Source organism: Cygnus olor, chromosome 1 (assembly GCF_009769625.2).
Source record: "Cygnus olor isolate bCygOlo1 chromosome 1, bCygOlo1.pri.v2, whole genome shotgun sequence".
Classification (NCBI taxonomy): Eukaryota; Metazoa; Chordata; class Aves; order Anseriformes; family Anatidae; genus Cygnus; species Cygnus olor.
Window position 1 is genome coordinate 132,006,319 of NC_049169.1, and position 26,175 is coordinate 132,032,493.

The window sequence follows — 26,175 nt, forward strand, 5'->3', positions numbered from 1 at the left end:
TTCAGCAGAGCACATTTCAGTATTCATGCTACACTTCTGATGTCAAGTCTGTTCTCACCCTCTTTCCCTCTCCCTTCTGTAACAAGGGGCTCTCCTCAGCATTGCAAAAACAATTTGCATTTTCACCAGAGAAAGGCATCAAAATGAAACACTATTTAAAGGAAAAGAAAACATGCCTGCTCACGTGTACTGGTTCTCAGGAGCTGGCAGTTCTTCCAGAACTGGTCAAATTAAACCAAGTCCAGCTTCCTGCCACCAGCAGCCCCTGCAGAAAGAAGTCCATGGCTACTCCTTCCCTTGCCCACCCCAGTTGTCCATTGCCACTAACACACGACTGAAGCAGCCAACAGGACAATCCCACCTAACTTCTCAGGGTGGCTCCCAAAGGCCACACAATCCCACCCCCTGCCTTTAACTGAGCACAAATGGAAGCACCACCTGTGCCAATTTTTAACAATTTAACATAAATCTCATGAGCTCATAGTGAAAAAATATACCAGAGTTTCACAGCTTTATGTCATTTGCTCATGTCTAGCATGTGCAAAGGCACGGAGATTATATTTAATAACTGGAAGAGAATTTAAGTTCGAAGGCGACACAGAAAACCTAATTATTCATAATATGATAAAAACCTTAGTGTCAACACTCGGAGCAATTTTAGATGTGTATATGTAGACACACATACAACTTCTCCAAAAGAAAGAAATTCACCTACAATTCCTGTAAGAAATGTCCTAAGCATACCTTCTATCTTCCTAAGATAGGAATCTACTCAAGAAATGACTCAGTACTACAGTGAAGAGCTAGCATGCAATTAAGGTGTATTGTTTTGACAAATCCACTTGAGAAAACAACACAAAGCCTCCTGAGTCCTCTCTTAATCCAAGACTAAAGGTACACTGCACTTGTTCAGCCATCAATACCTGTAAGCTACTTAAAGTGTGTTTGTTGTTGAGCCTGTTGCGCAGTTTAGATTTGGCTTAGACCACAAATATGCAGTATCCAAAAAAATAAGGCCAAGTATGTGTGCCGGTAGCCAGCAAATTTATGCTTAGTATTTGTGCTTAGTATTTGGTACTGCAGTCACTTTTACTTAGAAACAAGTGCCTTTTTCTCCTAATGCAGTTCAAGCATCAGATTCTTTAAAAATAGTGGGTAAAAATAATTTTGTGGAAGCCAGGTAGCACTGCTGAACCACAATAATCAAACCAGAAACTTTTGCTACAGGCACAATTTAATTACGTGAATGAAACGTATTCCTCACTATGGCAACACTTTTTCACTTCGTCTTGGGTTTAGACAAATTAGACTTCTAAAACAAAAATAGCATGCCCTACTGCTTCCCAGGCAGAGAAATAACTAGATCAATGCAAGACCAAGGCTTGGCATTACTGCATGGAAGAGTGACCCATATGGAAGAATTTCAAATGAATGTGCTTCTCAGAAGTGATGAATAAAACCTGATTTTCCTGACATTAACAGGAAGTTCTCTACATTCCAGAAGAATTTTGTTAAGAAGTAAATTTTGCTACATCACGATAATTTTCAAAGCACTTGCTTTTTACTTCTGGATGAGTCTAGAAATAGTTAACATAAACAACCCTAAGAAATCTTGGCTTCTCAAGCTAATTCCCACCAATATCAAGGACAAAAGTGAGTTAAAACTAAGATCCTTTAAACCTCCAAGGCTGGGTTGTTGAGCTTCAAACTGCTTGTCTGTTTTGTGCTTCAAATTATCACACTGGTATCCCCAGGGAATAACATGTTAAATTAATGCTAAAGAAAAGCATCACTGTGCTAGACAAAGGATATACAGGGCAAGCAGACAAAAAGATGCTAAGACAACTTGAAGATCAGTACATCATCTTATATATAACTCGATGAAAAGGAATTGTGGGACTATCCCCACTCTCCCCAGAGAACAGTAAGGGTGGATCTAAAGAAAACTGAAATAGTCTAAAAATGCCAAGGCAGCCATTTCAAGATCGCTGTAAGTAATTAAAGTGCAGACTGCCTCTGAAAGTGGTGGTCCTATCCAGCTGAAAACCTACTTCCCCAAGTAATTTTGCAGTCAGATCAGTCCCCTGATCCAATTCAATCCAGACCTGCAGGAGTGCTCATACAAAGACTACACAACTGGCTTGCTTAAAGACAGGACTGTTTAAAGCACTCATAAAAATTCAGCCTAAGATTTAGGGCAAACAGCACAAAACAATACTGTTGTTCAAACCATAACTTCTGGAAGAAAGCATGCAACAAGGCTTTTATAAAAACCTGCATCATTTGAACTTCCAACGGGAAAAGAAAAGCTGTTTCGGCACACAGACAGCAGTGCATGGGAACAAGTTGGCCAAGAATAAAATGAGACTGGGTGTTTAAAGGTTTCTGACCGTCAAAGGACTGATGTCCTAAGGCAACTTTCCAACAGAAAGAGCAAAGTTGAAAAACCACAAACAAAAACCCTAGCTAATTTCATTCAGTATGTTTTATTAAATTTTATCTAATATTATGCAGGCTTGCCAATGACCCAAAAGGCTCTTGCCTGTTTTGGGAGCTCTGGAAACCTTAATGAATTTAGGACAAAAATGTTTTCCCTAACAACAGCCACTATTTCAGCCTCTTGGCCAGAACAGCTAGGTTGCCTGCGACTGCTGCACAGGCATATGCTAAGGAACGAAAAAGAGGAGCGATGAGGAAGGACTGATGAAAATCCATCAGCTTTGCACCAAGCTGATTGTAGGCATGCATAGCAATGCAGCTCTGTTGCCTGCAAAGAATGGCCACAAATCCCTAGCAGCAAATCATTGCTTGACTAGCTGTAGGGAAGTTCTCCAAAAGCACCGTGCATGGAGTGAAGTACTTATGAATTTCAAGAATGGCTTAGGTGAGTCTACTGCTAGGGTATTTCAGCAACAAACCTGTCATTTCCAAAGATAGATCAGAATTCACAGATCTGAGCAAGTTACTATCACACAACTGAAAAGCATCATGAAAGAGGGAATCTTTCCACTACGTCTGAAGCTATTTGTTATAATTAAGACTTGCTGTCTTGGCAGATTCTTCAGTGTCTATAAAACTTCTCAACCTTGAAGTTCTCTCTTTCTGTGACAGAAACAGCTGCTGTAAGCTTCACTAACACAACTTTTTCACCAGAATAGCCAACACAAGTTGAAACTGCTGAACATCAACGTGATTTACAATAGTTGTGCATGCATTTTATTTTATATTTATTATCTTCAGGGCTACAAAAAAAATTGTGTGAGCTTCTGGAAGTACCTATTGGAGAGGACATAAATTCTGTTACTTGCAAAAGAGATTCATGTTCCTATAACTGCTTCTGTCAAAAACACCTTCTTAAACCAAAGGTGAAAAGCATGGTTACATACTTCTCATCTATCAGTGCTTTTTCACACATAGTCCCCATCTGAGACAGTTTCAGAATACCTATTTTATTTATGGACTGGTTGATCATACATGTCAAATCCAATTCTCAGCATTTTCAGTGTTGCAACAAAATTCTTTTCTGATTCCAACAAAGACACCCAAAATTCTCATATGAAAGTCTAGTTTGTATAACGTGATAAAATCAGAAAGCTCTGATTCACCTGAACACAAAATTAGTGAGCAAGATTTCTTGTTCAAATTTCCTGTTTTTTTTTTTGGAACTTATCAGATTTATCCTGCATTTAGCATCTGTTCAAAAGCCAAAATTCTTTTATGAAGCTTATTTTTATTTAAATGAGTTTTTTTAAAAAGCGTGAATTTAAGTGTCATGAGTCAAAATGAGAATACAAAGTTTTCATATCACAAATATGTTCTGTTTTCATAAATATTTTCAATTTTTCCCTTCACTAATATATAACTGAAAGCACTCTTTAACCAAATCACATAAGAAATGCTTGAGATCCCAAACATTCTCATAGATATTTTCATGAAAGTATTCACAGGAAAACACTTTTCCAAAAGTTTCGCACATAACCTGCTACTCAGAGTCAAACTGGTGTGCACTGCAAATGTACCAGAAAGCATTACCAGTGTCAGCTCACCAAACACAGAAGCAGCAGGGCAGGCTGGACAGTTTGTTTCAGTCCCTGTATTTCAAGAGGGCAGAAAGGAACAGGGTACTGATTCCTACCACTACAACAGTATTCACAGAATACAGTGCCCCAGTTTTTGCTCTGATCAATACGCTATGTCTGCCCACGTCTTCTTCAATAACAATCCTCTGTTCAAGAAGTAACGCTACATAATATGAACATCAATAGCACTAAATGAAAGCCATTATCTCGCAAACTCTTGGCAAATTTTGTTGTTCAATAGTGTAAAGATTGGAACATATTTGGTCTTCCAGTTGAATGTCACTAGCTTACCTTTTTACTACAAGCTTTAGCGTCTTGTGTGAGCCTTTCACCAGACAGATTGCTTCTTGTCGGAAACCAGAGAGGCCCACATCATTGATGCCAACAATTTCATCCCCTGCCAGTAACTTGTCCACAGATGCAGCCTTGCTCCCATCTTCAATCTGGAGAAAAAGCAAACCAAATGGTAGAATTATTAAGGTTGCATAATGACACTTTAAAACAAGTTAATGAGCTTTCCATATTGGCTTCATACAATAACTATTACAGTAATTAAGTGGTCAAAATAATTGAAAAAATTCCAAACACTATAAAGAATATGATACAGAGACAACGAGAACAGGAAAAAAAAAGGTAGAGGGGATACTACCTAAGAAAACTAGGAAGCTTAATGGAAATTTGACAGTCAAAAAATCTGTGATCTGGAGATCTCTTCAGTACAGGTAATCATACTTGCAAACAGAGCTTTGGGCAGGCACCTTAAAATCTATTTCTCCAGAAAAGGTAACCAGTAATAGTAACCACATAGCCAATAACATTAACCACACAGCCATCTCCACAGAACTGGCATTCTGTGAAGCTACACAGTATTGGATAACAACCCGGTCTGGAAAATAAACTGATTTTCATCAGGCATATACCATTTTGGAAAATACCTGAGAATTTACAGTCCATACAGCTAACTAACAGCTCTGGCTAGAGGAAGAGGTTTTGATCTGAGATCTAAGGCATTAAAATAATGTGTCATGCTGCCGAAGAACACAGCCATACTAAGGGATATTCACTGAAAGATTATTTTGCTTCCATGGGCCTCTCTCGTATGCATTCAGTTTTTACAGAACTATTGATCATATGCAGTGAAACACGTACACAACAAATTTAACAGCTGGTTTTGGGCAGTTCCCACAATGATGAAGGAAACCAGCCCATTATGAGTTGCCTATTTTTTAAATTTAAAATAAATCCCAAAAGCTTGATCAGCCAGACTAACAAGTACCAACAGCTTAAGCTGATTTCAAGTGCAGCTGTAGGTGTTGAAGACTTTGCAAGTCAGGCTCTCAGCTTTCTCGGTTTGTTCCCTTCTCTTTTGCTGTCAACACACCCTCCAGCCTCTCAGATGATCTATGCATCTAGAGTTTTTATTCATCCCTCATTTGCTCATAATCCATATCGTACCTCTTCTTACTGACTTGACACTTCGTGTTCAAAGCAAAGATTTTCATTTATGTCTTCATTACATTTTGTGTCGACTACAGTATCTCCAAGTCCCTCATTATTAAATGTCTGTGAACCTACAAAGAAGAATTCCTTGTAATCGCCCCAACTGCACAAAGCTTCATAAAGTACAACCATCTTCTAAGGCACCGAAGTCAATCAACGAGATAAATCCAGAGAAAACCTAACTTCATGAACTGCGGTGCTCACAGTACAGGTTTTAAGGATACTCCTGCAATGAAAGTCTAAATTAAATAACCTAATAAAATAAGCAATATCTCTTGATGAAAGTACATTAGGATGATCTCATACACCACAGCAATCTCATTTCATGCACATAAAAGCTCTCTTTATGTAATTTCAGGATAGATGTCTTAAAAATCTTCAGACCTTTAAATCTAAGCCAAAAAGAATGCAATGTAAAATGCTTAGTCTTACACGCCATTCTAAAACACTCATTATTAATACTAATCAAGCAGCTTAATTTCCAGAACTTCTTATCTTAATAAAAACACAGATAATTAAAGACAGAGCGAGTTTCTACATCCTGATACATCTAGCTCTCAAGCTGTGACCTGCCTCTGACCTGCCTCCATATCTTCTGAATGTCAAGAATTTACCAGAATATTGAATTCTCAGTTCAAATCTACAGTGAAGTTGAAAGCCGGGGAGCCACAGTGGAAATCACTTACATGCAAGGGAAGATTTTAGTTTACGATTGTTGAGAATTGAGCGGCTGCCATCTGAGGAACCCTGAAGCCAGGCAGAGCTAAACAAGAGAACAAGCAACTGGGGATTCATGAATCACAACCCTCTGAAGAGGCAATCTCAAGTCCTTCAACTGTCCAGATGCATTTCTGGGTTGCTTCTAAATAAACTGCATTTGGAGGTCTGAAGGCCAGTAGGTCAGAAAAGCAGAGGGAAAACATTAATGAAAAGCAGAGTTGAATCACTAGAAATGTAAAGAGAAGGTCAGGCAGAGGTGGAAAAAAAGAGGAAAAATATGTTGTAGGAGCACACATTTTAAACTGCAAAATGTAGATGCCAACCAGTTGCAGCTCAGCAAGGTACCAACTTAATGACAAGGGGCGAGAAGCCCGTGTGCCACCTGGATGTCAACAATTCAGAAGTCTGGGCTTGAAGACCTTGACAGGGTCTTTTTTTTTCTGCCTTAAAAAAAAAAAATCTGTCTCCTAGGGTTTCAAGGAATGTTCATTGTTCTCTGTAAGCATGTTTGTTTTTTCTTTAGGCTGGCAATGCACTGACTGCAGGGAGTATTCAGTTACCCCCTCTGAGTTTTCATTTCAGCAGGGAGACTACACATTCCACACGGCGCATGCTTTCCAAACAGACCCTGGCTGTCCAAAACAACATTAATCAAAAAAAATAATAATAAAAAATAAAAATAAAAACAAAATGAAACATCAAAACCACACACACACACACAAAAGCATATCAAAACCTAAGCACAAAGCTGAAGCAATCCTGAAAACTGGAAGTGACTTTCTTTAATACACTGCCTCCAAATCAGTTGCAGCTAGGGAGAATAAAACTACACATCCATTCACAGTAGAAGTCCCCCTGAGCTGAACAAATTGAAACATAAATCTTTCTTACTGGCTTTACCTCAGGTCACTGAATGACTGCATGAATGCGGTCATTCCACTTGACAATGCACTTTTAGTGGAAATGGGAATGTTAGCTAGACAGGAAAAATATAGTTTCTTCAGTTACACTAATGACTAAAAAAAGCATTAGATTTTACATACATCTAATGAAACGCAGCCAAAAAAAAACATAAGGAAAAGACTCTTTGAAAATATTGCACTACCTACTTGCCTGCTCTGCCTAAACTTTCACAGCGCCATTCCAGTTCCTCTTTTTTTTGTTGTTTACTAGGTTTTGCCATTTATTACTTTTATTTATTCAGCTGTTGATTTATTTTCCACCTCATCAGACCTGAAATCACAACCTACATAAACGTTTTAGCACTAGCAACTACACTTGAAAATTTCACCATCATTTTTCACACCTCAAACATTTATGTATTGCACTCATTCACCTATGGGGTTAACTATGCTATGCATGGCAGGATTTAAACCCACCTTTTAAGATTTAAGCTCATATTGTTCATCTAACATCCAATTTTTTTCTGATTTTCAGGTTCCCAGATAAACTAGCTGTAAAGAGCTGAAAACAAACCCTTGAAAATGCCGAGGGAGGTTTTAAGATGAAGCCTTACAAGGAAGTCAACAAGAAGAGATCTGCCTCAGTCATGGTCAGCAGGCAGATGGGTCGGGACGTAGCCCTGAGCAAACCCTCTGCTCAATCTGGAATACTTGCAGGAACTGAAAGTCCTTGAAGTGTACATCTCAACGCTTTTATAGCAATATCAGGAAACTAAAGACACAGCCAAGAAAATCAACACCTTATTTTCTTATAAATAAGAGACCTAAGCCTTCAAAAAACCTGTATAGTTACACTGCCCACCTTGGATGAGTAAGGAAAAGTTCCAGAAATCTCCTCAAACCATCTTTTCAATATGTATTAACGAATTGCACCCCTCTTATTATGCTAAATCAACAAGATTAAACAGCATGACTTCCTATCCTTAGCAGGGATGCTGATATTGCTACAAAAAAGTGTTTTCAAGAGGAGAGGAAGAGGATGTTTGCTGATGAAAAGCATCTGTTTAGACAATCCCCAACTCTCACTTTGTCCCTGATGACCTCCCTGTGTCCAAGAGCAAAGGCAAATTTTGGGATCCGTGCATCAGCGAGGATTGGAACCAGAGACTTCTGCTGTCATAACAGTATTGATATGAACTGCTTTATCTTCCCAAAGCTATTCTTGCTTATCATATCCCCAAAAGAGGAAGAGACACTGATACAAGAAACATATGTAGATAATGGTTAGGACAAAAATGGTGCAAATGAAAAAACAACACCCATGTAGTGCAGTATGTGAAATTATTTCCATGAAAAGGAGAAAGGGCTTTCAAATCGGGGAAGAGCTGGGGGGAAAAGTGTAACAGCTAGACACACAAACACATTCCAGGGACACTTAGAAGTCTGGATTCCCACTGTTGGTAACACATCTGAAAGGGAAAATAACAGCCTGTGTTGGCAGCTTTAAAATGCGGTAGTGTTGAAGGGGTGCACCACTGCTAGCATGTGACCCATTAACTTCTGTGTTTACCAGGCCCGATGCTTTACTTTAAATACTCGCATTCCTCTATAGGCACCTGTATAAACAAGCAGGAGCCAGGTTGGGGAAGCGCAGTGTCACACGATATCGCGTTTTGTTTACCACGATGACATCGGGTCAGTCTCTTGTCCCGGCTCTCTCTGGGCCGGGTGGGAGACGGGATGGAAACCCAGGCCCAGAGACAAACACAGGAAAAAACAGCTCCACTTATCAGCATTCTCCTATCGGCCATGATAAACTATTTTATCATAACTCATTCCTTGTGCAGCCAAGAAATGATTCTGTGGCTGTTTGTCTTATGAGCATCTAATATGGATTTAAAAAAAGCCAAAACCTAAAAAACTTCATATGAGATCTTCAGAACAAGTAAAACATAGGAAGCATTAGCTATTTTGTGTTGCACTGAGTTACACAAAGGAGAAATACCGTTACAGCCAAAACCTGGCATTTGTGTAACTCTGAGGGACCAACAATAAAAGCACAGCAAATCCAGCCCGAGTGGTAAGGCCTGCATCTTCCTAACTGGAAAAAACGCCCCAAACACTGCCAGGTGTCCAGGGCAAAGCAAGGAATCCAGGCGAACCTTCAAGTCAGCGGCTGGCCTCTTTCCCCCCCAAAACACCACCTCTCACAGGCCAACAGCCCAAGGGCCCAGTGCCCAAAAAGGTGAACACGCGACTACGGCTGTCACATTGCAACGCTTGGGCCTACGCAGCACAGGCCAGCACCACTGACGTGGCGCTGGATGGACCTCCATCAGACAAGTGCCTGCTAACCCGGGTCCTCATTTGGAGATGCTCTGTGCTAACACAGAAGTCAGTTTCACTTCTGCTTGGTGTCAGCACTTCACACACCAGCCATTGCCTGCACTTGCTCTTGCCCTGATTATTCCTAAACTTCACAGCAAACTTAGATTTTAGGGATGTTTGGTCTGGGACAGGGCCTTTCTCCACAGGCAGCTTCTTTCCCCCTAAACCTTCAGGACAGAGGTTCTCCATGGCCCTTTCTAATTGCTTTTTATTTGGTGTATTTAAACATTTGGGCTATTTTCCCAGCAATCTTGTATTTGCTCAGCATTTTTATTTTTTTTAAAGCAAGTATTATATTTTGAAAAGCTGTCACTTGGCACAGTTCTTTAAGTACTTGTTCAGTCCTTATACTTGTGTCCACTTGGCCGTGTGGATGAAGGGCCTGCTGTCACTTCCACCCTGACAGGCCATTTTTGTGGTGGATTTATTACAGCTGTAAAAACGGATTCCAGGCTGAAACCTGACTTCAGAGTTCCTCAAACTAGAAGTGTTTAAAAAGTCTGGCCAAAAAAAAAACAAACACACACACACACACAAAAAAGCCCTTTCCTTTCTAAAAGTTAATACTTAAACAGATTAATACTTCAGACCAACACCCCGTTCAAATCACTAATTTCCATTATGCTGTGAGAAGACCATTCTGATCACTTTTTCCATGAGGACCCTGTTACTGTGCCTTCATCTGGTTGCATTGCAGTCCCGTTATGGACCCTGCAAACTAAGAAGGACACACTAAGTACTTGAAGTTAAAAGTCTAATGAATCTTTGCCTCCAGAAGCCAATGAGCACAATTTACAAAGGAAACATTTCAGGAAGAGAGGCTTCACATAGATTTGTAGGTTTGAAAGAAAATAAACCTTCATGGTTCAGGTGAAGTTTTTTTGCAAATTGATTCTATTGTTTCAGCAGCATAAGTTGGAAACATTTCATCATTGTCCAACACTTGTACAAAAATAAATAAGTTCTAAAAAAACAACCAACCAATCAAAGAAACACCAGCCCACCATGATGCCTTGAAAGCAGAGATAATGTATCAGAAGAAGGAAGGTGGGGCTGCCTAGTGTCAAGGTTGCTTCTTTTGCTATAAGCACTTGAGCTACGCTAGACAAATTTTACAGATTCTAAATAAAATTTGCTTTTTCCAACTCAATGAGATTTATCCCAGTAGCATTCAGAAAGCATACCCAGGCCTCTGCATCCCCACATGATCCACAACAGCAGTCCTGCATATACAGCATCTCTGCAGAGCAACTAAATCCATAAAGCCTAGGCTTTAAGGGGATCTTCCTATGCAAGAGCCCCCCCAGGATGAAGCAGGGCAGCCCCCAAGCCCCTTACAGAGCAAACAACCCCCGTGTGGCACCCAGGTGGCAGGAAGGTGAAAGTGGACCCATCCGGACTGGAGTAAGAAGGCCAAAACAAGAGTGGAAAAGATGGGGATGCTGGAAACGGAGGCGGGGGAAGCGGCCTGCTGCCAGAGCTGGGCCTGAGCCTGGAGAATCCCGCTCCCCTTTCTCCCTCGCACCTACCACTCGCAACAACGCATCTGTACCACTTGCAAAGCACAGCTCGATGTTTTTTTGGTTTTCTCCTAGCACCTCATCAGCATCTACATACCCCCTACTGCTGTTATTTAGTACAGCATTAGTCCAGACAAGCTGCGCTCGTCTTATTCAAGAACCACTTGAGAAACACTAACTCCCATTTATTTTTAGCTGAGAGCCTGGCTTTTTATTTTACAGAAGATAACGACATCTGACCCACAGGAACCCATCTGAACTCATGGATATGTTACACAGTTTTAAAAATAACTTTCCATCTTTTTTCCAAAGTGACAAAATACTCTGTGTAAGAAAGGAGCTACATGCCTGGACTGTGAAATAAATGATCAGAAAGCCAAAACAGGACTTCTTTCTCTACACAGAATTTACTTATCCTCACACGCCTTCTAACAGAGAAGTTTGAAAGGGTGAGCTTATACTTGTGCAAATTTACTTACTGATGATTATACATAGGCTGTTTATATATGTAATCTCTGCAGCTAACATTAAGTATTTTTTATAGGCCTACATTTTTGTACTTTCGGTTACTATGAACAATGATAAGAACAGTTAAAAAAAGAGGTTATGCATAGAAGCAACTCATTTTATCTTTTCAAACTGATAACAAGAACAGACTTCCAACAGGAAAAATACGACCTGACAAAGTAATCTTTACGATCACAAGGTTCAAGGCTTTTTACTTTGCAACAACCATATACTTCCACAAGGTTGACTTATCTTTCTGCCTTCCTGTCCATCCCAGGAAAATAATGTCACAGCTTGCCAATGTGCCCTTGACAGTAACACGCTGAATGCAATCCAACAGCCTGTGCAAAACCACTGCATAACTAGAGAAAGAGTATGACTTAGTGACAAAACAAAGCAAAAAACATGAAGCGTCTGTGCAGTCATGCAGGTATGACTGTGCATTAATTACAAAGGAAAAGTCCAGTTTCATCAGCCTTATAGTCCGCTTGCCAAGAAGTCTGATATGCCTCAGTGGAAGACTTTGAAAGATCTACTAAATAGCAATTGAGTACTTACTGAAGAATTCACCTATCTCATTCAGTGAGAGAGTCTAAATGCTAACTTTCTGCGAAATATTTAAGTCGCATCTAAGCCTATGTTTACTGACTGCGCTGTTTTCCAGAAAAAAAGCAACACTTCTCAGGCACAGGTAACACTCAGTAAGACCAAGCAACATTATAAACTACTTCATTGCCTGCTAGTTTCAAAAACTAATGTGAGGGGTCTACTAAAATCCACAAGAATTTTAGAAGTCAGGCTAGGCTTGCATTTTGAATACTTTCTCTCACGCAGCCCATTTTTAACAGCATACTTATCTCGATTAACTCATACCCTCTTTGGCTGATAGTCATGCCTGCTACTTGTGACCTTCCATTTCTGTCATAACACTGTTGTTCATTTTTCAGGCAGTGAGAAAGTATAAAACATTTCCCAATAATTTTTCCCGTATTCTCTTAAACACCTGAAAAACAGATTTCAATCACAAAATTAAAAGTAATTTTTAACAGTTATCACTGAAGTATTCATTTAGGAGCCCACTGCTACACAGTGGAGCGAGTAGAACACAACATTACGCTTCTAAGCAATGCACAGCAGGCATAAGCATTAACGGGAAGAGAATGACGTGCTCTTATAAAAACTGAAATAGCAGCTTCTTCAACAAGAACTCCTCTTGCATTACTCAACTTCCTTAAAAAAAAAAAAAAAAAAAAAAAAAACCACCAACATGACTTTCAAAACGTCTTATTTCTTGATTTCCCTACCCATTCCTCCGCAAAGTGTCAGAAAGAAGGTCAGGCTCCTCCTAAATATGAGCCTGCTGACAACGGACTTTGTTCCTTGCATTAACTTTTACTCACTGTTCAGAAATGATATTCAGACCCACAGAGCACCAAAAGTACAGACTGGAGCCTTAATTTTCCAGCATCTTCCTCAACAATGTCAATATTTAAAGCACAGCTCAAACAAGAAGATACATTTATTCCTCCCTCCCGAGGGCTGAAATAGGCAACAAACCCTAAAACTGTCTTAATTCATCATTGCATAATCTATACAATCTCACTTACTGTAAGTATGCAATACTTCAAACTGAATAGATGCAAGTACCCATTGCCACTCTACCAAACCCACCTTTTTGCTGCACATTCAATACACAATCTCAATTCTCCTTTCCTAAGGCAATAAAAGGACAGAAGCTAGTGGGATGACTCTCAAGAAAACAAAAATACACCTTATTATAGAAGCAAAAAAGGTTTAGGTAACCTTGCCCTTAGTTTCTCCTCTGTTCATGTTTATTCCATTTGCAGCCCAGTAAAGGAAGAAAGTTTTCCCCACTCCACTTTCACCCAGAATTCAAGCACTGAAAAGGTCAAGCAAGCAAACACTGAGGATGGCATTAAATGTATTTCTCTAGGGCAGGAACTGTCACACTACTGCTTCTAAAACGGTGAAACAAGGTACAGAAAGCAAATTTTAGAGAGGATTGCATGGCATTTTCTGCCCAGGCTGTCCTACCTTCTTAATTTGCAGTGTCTGAACTGTCTGGTGCAGTCAGGCACCAGAGGGCTGCTCTTACAGAGACAGACTGCTAATATATCCCATGTGGATCTCTCATGACGCCACAGCAATAAAAGCCAAAAGTACAATAACAATCTTAGCGATGTTTTTATTCAATTTATTGAGAAGATGAAACAGTACCCATCTACCTACCTAAGGCACACAGTTCCCTGAGCAGGGTATGAAATATTCATGTATCTACAATTAAGCACCAACATCTTAAGTTTATTCTGAGTCATGAAACGGAAATAAGCAAAATTTAATTCTGTGGAGACTAATCTATTGCAATTTGTACCCCCGGGCATCATTCGCCTTGTAGTATCCTGCACTTTTTCCCCTAACCCGTTAGTGTTCCTCTGCCACATATTTCAGCTCTAAGAGGTATCTTTTGAAAAATAAATAATTTTTTTTTTCTAAACCAAACATAGTTGCTTACAATTTCAGGTTCTTCAATTTGTGCAGCTGTCCTATCAACTGTTCCTCACCACTCCGTTACTCAGTATCACCGTGGAACCTAAGAAGAAATTCCCTCCTCATGAAAAATTTACCTGAGGAATTAGATATGCAAGCATTTTGGCATCTCTATGAGTACCCTGCCACCTTTTCTCTGCTTTAGAGGTCTAATTCTTCCTAGGAAAAATGAGAGATAATTAACCAATAAGATAATTACACTGGGCCATGTAATTCATACTCACTTGACAAAGGTTATTTTTTCTTAAGAAATTATAGCACTGTGCTGTGAATTAGCAACTAATGTATGAAAATCACCAGGGAGTAAAACAAGGGAAATTTACAGAAAACATACAAATAGGTGCTTCGAAAGGCTGCACAGATTGAGCAATAAATCCTGATGTAACACAGGAGAATTATTATATTCTGAAATTAGAATATGTTTAGTACACAAAGTGGGCATTTTCCAAATTGGCTTTCATTTGTAGCTCTTTTTATTTTTCTCAAAAGCCTCATCATATAACACATGTTGCTGACATAATGAGCTTTAAGAGCAAGCACATCACTTCAAAGACTTAAAAAAAAAGTTTAAAAGAAATACCGAAACTTTACACGCTCACGCAATTAGCTGCTTTTCCTGATTAAGAAAGTATGTATTTAATTATGTCAGAACTACTCAGTTTGCAAACATCTGTATTTCTGTTTGGCAAAAGTATCCGTCAAATGTGCACACACGCTTACTAAAGGACACATCCTGACCGTGTAAGCCCTACACTCACAACTCCACCGCACGGCACTTGCTCAAGTATGAGTGGAATTTCGGGGATGAGGGTTTGTACAACAATCCCTGTACTACAGGAGAAAATTTATAAATAGACTTCTACTTTCCCATCTTAGCGGTGGGGTCACTTCATACACACATGTGCATGTCATACGTGTGGCTTACGTCTCACACTGTTGCCTATGCCAGTGGACAAAACCACTTCTGAGAAGCGTGTATTCCAGCAGCATGCAGCTATCTTAACAAAAAACTCATGTCTCAGCATACCGGTTTAGGGTGTCAGCATTGCCAGGAGGAGGTCGACTGCTCGAAATACTGTATTGAACAGGAAACTTTGAATCTTTGTTACTGACAGGCAATTAAAGACTGCCTGTGCTGGTGTCCTGAAATGAGCCTGTAACACTGCTAAGGAAACTGAGAATATTGTGGAACCGAGATACTGTCTGTATTATTTATGAACGCCGTGGAACAGCTGTTTTCCTTTGGGACAAGACAGGTCTTAAAAGCCTAGGCTGAAGTATGCAAGAGCTGGCAGCAAAGTAGTTTTTTTTCCACTGTTTGGTCCTTTTTAAAACTTCTCCATAGGCAAATTCTTACAACCATCTTTACAGAAAAGCCACACGGTCTTTTGGAGAGCCACTGTGGGCAGTACTTGTGCTCAAAACTTGCCTTTCATTCTCAAGCCTGTCACTGCAAGCTGTCTTCACCCAAAAGCATATCCTGAGCAGAGACCCAGAGACCCAATTCTGCAAATGGCAAAGGATTCCCGAGATGAAAATCACTGACTTTTGGTTTATGCCTAAGATCTATGCACCTAGGCTGAGAATCAAGGGCAAAGGAGGACTTCTGTAAACACAGACTTGGAGGATAAAATTTCAAGGTAAATCTTATGCATTTGCAAAGATCATTAGGTCAAAGCACTATAGGACTTAGCTACATTTTGAATTCAACAAAAACATCTAAAATCATTAAAAACAGCAGAGAAACAATCTCTTTGAATAATATTTAAATATTGAAACTGCATACTATGTTAGAACCACTGCATGAGTTTGTTCGCACTGTATTTAAATTCAAATTCTATAATTCTTATGGCCTAAACTGTAGGAAAATATTATAATTTTATTTGTGATGGTAAGGGAAAGTTGAAGATTTGACTGAATTGGTAAATAAGCCTTCTGGTTTCCAAATGAAAAAGGTAACAGGTTTCTGCATCGTTAAATTTTGGGAAGACAGTTCACCAGCCTTCTATAGGGTAACTGGAAGGAAAGCGCAGCATCTGGTAAAGATTCTGTTATGGATCAAAAAATAGGATCAGCATTATATTATATCACAAATTCAATCATGAGGATGAAAACTGGTTTTGTTTTTAATAAAAACTATATTCAGAGGCATGTAATTCTAACAATACTTTGCTTTTGAAGATGCCTACTACCTTTTCCTCATGTCTGCCTTCATTTTGGAGCACCTACTGTGCAGGCTTAGGCTTCACAGGTACACAACTGCCTGCAGGGCTGAACCATGCCACTTCTAGAAACCTGAGTGATATCTTCCATTCTTCTACTACTTCCCAGCTGAAGCTTAAATTTTATAGCTCAGGCTTATTTCAAGCTGTAGATTATTCTCTGCAATCTTTCCAACAAGGCAGTTTGTTGCCTTGTTTTAATTAGAAATATCTTAAAACAGTTCAAAATTTGACGAAATGAATGAATTTTTAGCCAATTAAATCCTGCTAAATTCTTCCTGGGACCCCCCATTCGTAGTTGCTTGCATAATGACTGGGTGTACTTTAAGATGCTGGGGAAAAAAATCATTGGAGAGAGTGGTATATTTCTGAGTGCATCTGTCGCTCAGTACTTATGCTGAGGACTAGGCCGCAGCTGAATAGGTTGACTTTTTATGTGATGGATCCTAAATCCATCCCTTAAATGCTAATGATGCGTTATTATGTTTTATTCTCAGCTTACTAGGAAGGGGCTTTTGAAAAGATGTTCTTTTAGCCAGACCTCTGACAGATATGGCATACTCACAGAGAGGAGTAATTGCAGATTTCTCTCCCTGCTCCCACCAGTGTTTATGCACTTTGCATTACTTGTTATTGACTTGAATACTGGGAACTGAAATCTGTACTTAAGACTGCCCACTCACCTCTCCTCCAAAAAGCATCCTAGTCACACACCTCAAAAAAAGAAGGAAAAAAACAACAACAAAAAAAAACCTGCCCCTTGTACTCTCACCTATCAGGCAGGGATTCCTTCTGCACCACAGCATGGCCCCTGGGAGAGGACAAGGAGCACGGCACCTTCCCAGCCCCACAGCCTGTGGTTAGGGCAGTCCCCCGGACTGGAGGGGGGTGGGTTTCAGCCCCCCCAAGCAGAGGAAGGAAGCATTTCCCACTTTCTGGAGGGGCACCCTAAAATTTGGATAGAACATAAAAGATGAGCAAGCATCACTTCTGCTACTAACTGCTCTGGGTTGGTGTTTACAGGGAGAGTATGCCTCAACTCAGAAAGAAGGAAAAAGAATTGGGGAGTGAAAAACATAAACAGGAGTTCACTCTAAGCTTGTGGTTTGCAAATGCACATTGCCACTGCAGTCCTGACTCTCGCAGTTGAGTAAGCGTGGGAGAATGCAGACTGTTTCTGTGCTCAGATGTTCACATTGGGATATTTCTATAAGTAGCTCCTCACTCGACTGAGAGGTTTCTGGATTACCTATTTCAAGCACTTTGCTGCTATAAACTCTAGGTTCCAAAAGTCAATGACCAGCTTGTAAACCCTTAGAGGCTTTTTTTTGTTTGACCTATCTATGCACCTGAAGATTCGTTGATGTATTTTTTTTCAGTATTTGTTATCTCAGCTTCTGAAGGCGAACCTTGCTATTTTTGTTAAGAACTGCAATTTCTCCTTTTAACAGGTAAAAGAAATGGCATGCTTAAGAGTAGACTTGGAGCTTTTGTTTGTTTAATATTAGAAGAGTGTATTATTACTACAGATCAAAGTTAAACTAAGAATATATTACAAGCCTCTTACTAAACAGATCAGTAAAAAAAAACTGTTTTTTTTGTTTTTAGTTAAGACAGCCCTACTCCCTATATTTTTGTTAGTTTCTCTGTCTCGAGAACAGCTTAAGGACTACAGGAAGTGTGAATTCAGATGACTTAGTTCCTTTTGTATACATACATTTAGTGTTTCAGAAACAAACGTCTGTACCTTCAAAGGCACCTTGGCAAGAGAAAAGCATTACACAGACACATCAGAAAGGCATGCAGCTGTGTGAATCTGGAGGAAAGTCACACCCGCGTCCTTGGTTTTTGTTCTTGTCTTTTGTCTCCAGAAGTGCAGATTCGCCTTCTGGGAGTACATCCCTAAACACTCAGCTTCCCGCTAAGCTGAACAACAAGCTTCACTTCCACTGACCTGCGCAGAAAAACACATTTGTTCTTTCAGGGACACAGGAAGGCAGAGGTGAGCTAGCAGTCGTCCATTTAAGTTGGCCTGGATCCATACCACGTAACAGGTACGAGCCGCCAAGGTATTGTGCCAACATGGCCTGCAGTTGATGCTCAACAGAGGGAAGAACTGCGGCTTTTTATATTAGGGGTTTTCCAGAGCATGAGTAAGACTGAAGTGCAGGAAGTTAGATAACTGTGCTATGAAATACCTGTAATTCCCATTTATTTGTTTGAGGAAAGCTCCTCCTGTGTTCACATTCTTTATTTTCCAAGTTGTGAGAAGTAACCAAGAGAAAACACTACATGAAACTGTGTCAAGTGCATGGACATTACTTGAAGCAAGCATGGTGTCTCTAGTAGGGAATACCTCTTATTTCCTTCCTTTTCTAACCCACTGGCTCCTGTTTCTGTACAGAAAAAGCAGGAAACTTGTTACTCTAACATTTAGCTAGTTACGTGAAACTGGAGAGACTGCTTGGCTACATCCAGGATTTTACAGCTACAACAACAGTGGACAAAAGACAGTTATCAATCATAGGTCTTTTCTTGTCTGGGCATCATCCAGTTTAAGTTTACAAATAAATCTCCCAGCTTCTTCCATGTGGTTATCCAAGCCACAAATTTGTTTTTATCTTCTATTCATAGCTTCCTCATTACAAACAGAAATCCCTCTCCCCTCCCTCCTTTTCTAGTTATCTACTGTAGTTATTATTTGCATTCAAACTTTAAGGAACCTTCTAAAAGCACACTCTGTTTTAGTACATATACTCTGAATTCTTCACATTTTTACTATTCATATTTTCAAACTTTTTTTGTACAGTGGTTCTTCCACGAAGTTTAAAGTTCCTCTGTAATCCAGATGAATATCCATATATACTATGCCTGGAATACTGCTGCACTTGGAGTATCATACATACTATTTATCTGTAAGGCACAAAATACAAAGAACTGGCGTCTTAGTTGGCTGGTTTATTTATTAACAAAAGTGACTGAAGTACTTCTGGGGTCCAATACACAGCTATGTTGCACAGCAGTTCAACTAGGAATAAGAAAGGAAGTCTATGAACAGTCCATTCGTTCTGCTTCAAAGGTATACCCTCTCAGTCCTGCATGGCACAGCCACTATAGTGCTGATTGTATTAAAGGCTACAAGTTTTACCCCCTTCATTGCTTTACTGTAAGCAAATCTCAAGGAGACAGGTAGCATAAACTCTATCACACATGCAAAGTTCTCCACAGTGATCGAAAAGATACAGGACCAGACAGTCTACTGCCACAGAGCCAGCAATATCATCTGACATCAGAACTATGGCTGCTTATCTCAGTATCAATTTCTCAAGAGCTGAGCACAAAGCAGTGAATAAACAGGTAAGTTAATGTAGTTAATAATGTTATGATCTACTCACTAAAATGGCTGAAAGATGTAAAAATGTAGTAAGAAAAAAAAAAGGTACCTACAAACCGGAAGCCAAAAGTTCAAAGCTGAATAATAATGTTGCTTACTTCACCCTAAATCCAAATGTGCATTTTCAAGATTCTTACAGACAGCCTGTCAAAAGCACACAAGGAAAAATGGGCTGAGTTTTAAAACTTGCGCAACTTAAAAAATGGTCTCGTGATAAGGAGCCTCCTCCTCCTGTTAGTGTTATTAATTGGTAATGCTGTTCCTGAGCACTGGTATTACATTGCACCTCCTCAGCCTTTCATTCTTCTGGCTTTGCAAATTGAAAACACTTTGTCTTCAGGATGATGATCTAGATGAGGAGGCAATACAAGCAGCTTGTTAATTTTACATATACACAAGGAGCACAATAGCTGCTCTGCTTGTCAAGAGGATTTAAAACATAAACAGCACAGGGCCAGAAAAGATACTCATCTAGCAAACAGTGAGTCTTCTGTCACAAGACCACAAGTAAAAGAGCGCAGCTCATTTACTGACCAAAAGTTTTAGGTTAAGGTTTATCAGCAAACATTCAAATCCTGTGTAAAAGAAGAAAGGTCATATTTTAACCAGCTTTAACATTACAAATATTTTCAGTATATTGAATGATACATTTAAAAAGGCACCTTTAAAGCAACTCCATTTTGCAACATGTCATAATTTTCTAAGAAACTGCTCAAACTTCAAAAACCTAACTAACCCTCAGCCTCCTGTCATGGAGGAGCACTGCCCTTAACCTCCAAAGAACACAACGCTAAATAAGGACATGCCCTTGCAGAAATTAATTAGTGACATGGCCTGCTTTTATGCTGCACTACTGCCGAACAGGGAAGACCAAAGGGTACTTCCATCCCTCGGTGTACAGCAAGGCCAGGAGACCTCCTGGCATCTCAGCAGAGCGCGGGGATGAAGCGGCCTGGCCACGCTCGCAGGCCGCGCCGCACAGGGCACCTCCTCGCCCACAGGCCTCCTTGTCCACAGGCCCCCTCACACCTGCTCTAGGGCGCAGTGAGCGACCCCAAGGTGCCGCACATGTGGCTGCAAAAACATTTATTCAGTGCCTCCGCAGCCGTGTTCCCGTTTGTGCAAACACAGCGTTGTACAGAAGGTCCTGACCGCACCCTCCTACCTACTCAAAGGCTCTCCGGCAGCTGTCCCAGCCCTGGCCATGCCTGCTGTAAACGCTGGGGTTCTCAGACCTGCAAATTACAGTGCGAGAACCTGGGAACAACTGGAGAACCCTGGAGGCAGCGGTTTTCCTTCTTCACCCCAAAATGAAGACCCTTCCCTTTGCTTCCAGTGATACCACTTTTACGTTGGAGTGTCACTACACAGTGTACTACCATTTTCACAAACCCATCTCAAGTACAAATTGTGTTGAAATATTTACAATATTACAGGACTGCAATACTAACAGCATTGAAAAATTCAAAGATTCTCCTAATCCCATCAAATCTGCAGCAAGTCACTGGGGGAAAAAAGTTACGCTGTATAAAAACTGAGTTAGGGATTATCTCTGTTGTTCTGTGGCTGATAAATGTATAGCTGTTTGTATCAGGCTGTGCATTGCTTGCAGATGACCCCATCCCAAATGCTAGGCAAACTGATACAAGTGAGAGACAAAACGCAGAACCATCCTGCAAGCCATCTAAACCCACTTGTCAGCTCGGTCAACAGCACGGAAGCACAAGCAATGGCTTTCAGGAACTTTGCAGAGAGCAGTGTTCCTTTTCTGCGTGCATGAGAAGACATGTAGGGAAGCGTTCAGCCTGAGTTACTGGTGAGCAATTTGACTGAAGTAAGGCACCAAGCACAGAAACGATCCAAATCAAATAACTAGCTGGGGAGAAGGAAACAAAGCAAAATAGCCCAAATCAAAGGAGGTATATTCTCCAGAGGTTGTAAAAATAGTTCCACGGCTGGAGAGACAAAACACCTCTCTGTTAAATGGACGCACTGGCAACATTTGAGAGCATTACGGAATTATGCTAGGGTAATGTCTAAACATGCTGAAATTTAACAAGTTTTCTTTAAGACTGATGGAAAACGCCACATGACACCAGTCATGAAAAGCTTGATTTTGTTGTTGTCATTTTTTTTTAAAGGAAACTGTACAGATTGCACGAGACAGACAAACAAACCAAATACTGCTACAGAAGATGCATCAAGCCCTGTCCCGTAGTATGAGATAACCATAAATACCTATGTTGGCATTTAAGCGATACTGTGATATATTTGCTATTGAGCAACACCAAAATAGGACTGCTTCCAAAGACATTTCTATTAAATTCATAGTTTGCTGAGATGCTGGGCAGGCAGACCGGAGACACAGCAGCTTTACCAGCTCATTTCTCAGGGCTGAAGGAGAGCTTTAAGGGAATGCTTGCAGAATGACTAGGCTAGATAAGAAACTCCTCAGCTAGGTTTGGCTAGCTCCCAAACTGAAATGGCTTTAACATAGTACTTTGGAGAGTGATTAAAAAAAATAAGTTATCTAGATCATAACATTTAACATCTGACTAGTGGAAAGAAGGAAAAAAATGTCATTCTGTTTAATATTTTCACTTCTAAGACAGAATATATTAACCAAGGAAAGAAGAGGACAAATCAAATTGCTTGGACTCTCCAGCAGCGTGCCTAAAGCTCAAGGTTAAAGTACAACTGACCCCACACGGAGCCATTTGAACATGTGCCAAATGCATGCAATAAGTTAGGAAGTTTCATGCTCTGCTAAGGCGACTTTCACATCACTCATTGGCTTCATCTCAGATCAAAAGCACCAAAAGAAAAACTGTGCAAAGAATCTGATTACAGACAGCTTTTACTGATGCATTCTACTTAATCTCCTCTGGAATTCAAGGTCACAGCCCTCCCATATTTTAAAATGGATCTATATACTATATGCATACCCAACTACTGTCTCTGTACAAATAATATTGTTTTCTCATCTCAGCAATGTAACTAAGCAACCCTGTCCACAGTAGGGGGTTGGAACCAGATGATCTTTAAGGTCCTTTCCAACCCAAACCGTTCTGTGACTCTATGCTAAAGGAGTTAATTGGAGCCCAGACCGCCGCTCCCCAAACATGCACATGGCCGTATCGCCTCAGGTGTGACGGTACTTTCCATGCTGCTCATTGCCTCGTAAATAAAAGTGACAAAGATGCTTAGTATTTTTTCGTTATCTGTATTTCTATCACAGCCCATAAAGGTGCATGGCTGGAGCAGTACTTTCAGCGCTGCGAGCTACCCCTTACTGCTGCGGGACGTGCCTGCCCAGGAGGAACGTACCTACACGATGAAGGCACATCCATCGTTCACTCCACCTTCTGTTCTGGCCATGGAACCAGTCCCTCTTCATGCACCATGGCTACACGTCGTGGACCAGGTTTCAGTCAACAAAATCCAGGAAATCCAAGCCCACCCACACTGGAGAAAAAGACCTGCTCTTCTCACAAGTCTACAGCCTCCAAACATTTAAGAAATAAGACTGTCTTGCTTTAACCTTTCTCTTCTCCCAGACACAGTCTCCTTATTAAAAGCTCCCTTTGTCACACATCCAAACAACAGGCAAAATATATTCCAAACTTCACACTCAAGATTTATTACAACACTTACCGCTGGATATGCCTTTTTGTTGGCAAAAATAAGATTATGTATCATCATTACTGAACAAAAACCTGATGATTTGAAATCAGCATTCTTCTTGTCATTAAAAATCTCAGCAGCTGTCAGAGCACAGAAATGAAGCTAGCCAAAATATTTTTCTTGAAAATATGTTAAAGCAAATATTCTTTGAATATATATACATATGTATTTTAAAACTCATTCAAAAATCCTCCTCACTGTTATTGATGTGTTGACCCTCTCTCTTCTTCAATAATCAAAGGAAAAGGTTGTGAATGGAGAGGAAAAGTTTTTTGCTTTCCTGCCTTCAAACTCCAAATGTTTTTTATTTTTCAATTTTCAGTAACTGTCATGTGTTTTACAATCGTCACTTTCTACATCACAAACAATTTCTTTTATAATGACCAAGTAAATTGTGCCATACAAACGATGTTCACTGCATTTCTCAGAGCAATGTGCTAATGTTTTTATACATGGCACAGTGCTGGTTCTCTGAATAAAATTTAAACTGCAGTCAGGGTGAAGTTTTGAATTCTTGTACGAAAAACATTACAGAAAAGCCAGCTATCTTCTTCCTTTGTTTTTGAAGAGGTCAAACTTATGGACTTTGAGATCTTGTGTTTTTACATTCTTAGCTTATTTGGCTAGAACTGCCTCTTCTAAGTAACAGTTTGATTCACAATCAGACATGTGAAAGGATGATGAAGATATTCACTTAAAGGTAATCATCTTAGGGGCCTTTCTCCCCATGTCATAACACATGCACATATATGCCTGCACATGTATGTGCCCTAAGTGCAGCAAACTACAACAATAAAAATATCTTCAGGTTCAAAAGTCAGTTCCCCAAAAGATGAGGAAATTTAGGACTGCAGCTAGCTGTACAAACAATGAAAAGCTTGCACCACTGTGGTCTTTCAGAGCTTCAGTCAAGCACCAAGACCTCAGTCTACTATGCACTATATTAATATAGTTCAAGGAGACTGTTTCTTCCTCCAGAGAATTTACAATTGAAGTACACAAGACAACACACTGTGATTAATCAGAACAGAAAGTATGGATTCAGTCCTTAATAGGGAGCATCTACTACCAGAGAAGTGCAATGGAAACAAGCATTTTTGCTTAACATTTAAGAACGTAACCTAAATGAAAATTGTGGATGAATAAGCATCAGAAGTCACAACTCAGAAACAGGTTAGAGAAGATAAGCTGACTACTGTTCATACAAGAGCAGAGCCAAAGAAGACACATACAGAGGTAGTCTCAACTCAAAGAAACAGTGGTTTCAGTCACTTTACATCCTTCTTCATCTACTCTATGGCTGAACCACTCATCAGCAGGTCCAGCTCTTAGATCTTGTGCATGGGTAATGTCCAAAGCCTCCTCTGCTACAATATCAGGCAGAAAATAACCTAAAACATTAAAAAATTCAGCATAACCTAGCTACAGCCTCCAGCATTCCCCCTCCTGCCTCAGTTCCAGGTCGGTGCCTGCAGACACAGAACCCTCATTTCTTCAACTCTGTGTGTTCTCTACTTATCACATACAAACTGTGGCATTACAAAAAAGTCTCATTTTATATAAATATGCAAAATTTTCAAGAGGAAAGACAGGCACAGTTTCCCCTGGGCAGACTGTTCCGATGTCTGACTGCCCTCATGGTGAAAAAGTTTTTCCTTAGAACCACTTTGAACCTCTCTGGCTTCAGTGTAAGCCTGATGGTCATTTCCTCTAATCCCAACAGGCCAAAATAGGGTTGATATTCTCTCTATTTCCAGGAACAACTTCCTCAAATAATACCATGTTCTACTTACTGGGTTATTAAGTATGTTGCCCCTACACTCAAATTTTCAAAACACCAGCACAAAGACAGAATTGTGGTAGGCAACTGGAAAAGTAATGTGGCTCTGATGCTGTGGAGAAAACTGTGCTGTCATCTCCAACTGTTGCCTAAATACATACATAAATAATAAATCATCTTGTGTGTGCACACTTTTCAGCAGTTTGTGTTGTGTCTGATTGCTTGAATCACAGCCCATCACTGAAACCAAGCTCTTCTCTCTAGTTTAGGGGCCTCCTAGGGGTCTTCCAAGTGATGCTCTGCAATCCAGCATCACAGGAGGTGCCACGTAAGCCTGTAGCCAACTTCAGTCCGACTATTTAGGAGTTGTTAGCTTGAATCACTTCCTTTCCTCTTACCCCGACCTAATTCTGTCTTGAGTTTCTGTCCTGGACAGCCTCCTTCCAACAAATAAATATGTGGGCAGGGAGGAAACACGGAACAATCAGACAATCTTCTCCTTGAGAAGATTTATTTCTAACATTCAGGCTTCCATCGCCTTGCTTACCTGTTTCACAGTAAGCAAAGCTATGAGTATTGTTTGGATATATTGCTGGTCAACCACCAAAAACCAGGATAAAGTAGAAATACTTGAAAAATGCTTTCTCAAAATTATACATGGGCATGTCTACCACTAGAGTAGAGCCCAGAGAGCCCGTGCAGAAACCCCACTAAAACAGCTTGGGAGAAACACAAGCAAAACAATCTAAACATATTCACACTAGGGAAAAAGATTCTCATTCTCTCATACTCAGTTCATAATCAATGAAAGGAAAGATCTGAGGGTTTCTCCATCCAAGTATTTAACTTTGCAGTCAATAGAAATAATAATGCAGATGTGATGCATACTAGCACACTGATCTCGAGAAAAC

At 40.1% G+C, this 26,175-nt stretch overlaps 1 protein-coding gene across 2 annotated transcripts in view; it reads right to left on the reverse strand.

Annotated features, from left to right (window-relative positions):
- The window catches only part of SHROOM2 (shroom family member 2), a 128,583-nt gene that overhangs the window by 72,404 nt on the left and 30,004 nt on the right, over nucleotides 1–26,175 (reverse strand). For both annotated transcript variants that reach the window (XM_040533968.1, XM_040533959.1), the window contains exon 2: nucleotides 4,371–4,522. In XM_040533968.1, coding sequence (XP_040389902.1) covers nucleotides 4,371–4,522 — 152 coding nt within the window. The remainder of the gene's footprint in view (nucleotides 1–4,370; nucleotides 4,523–26,175) is intronic.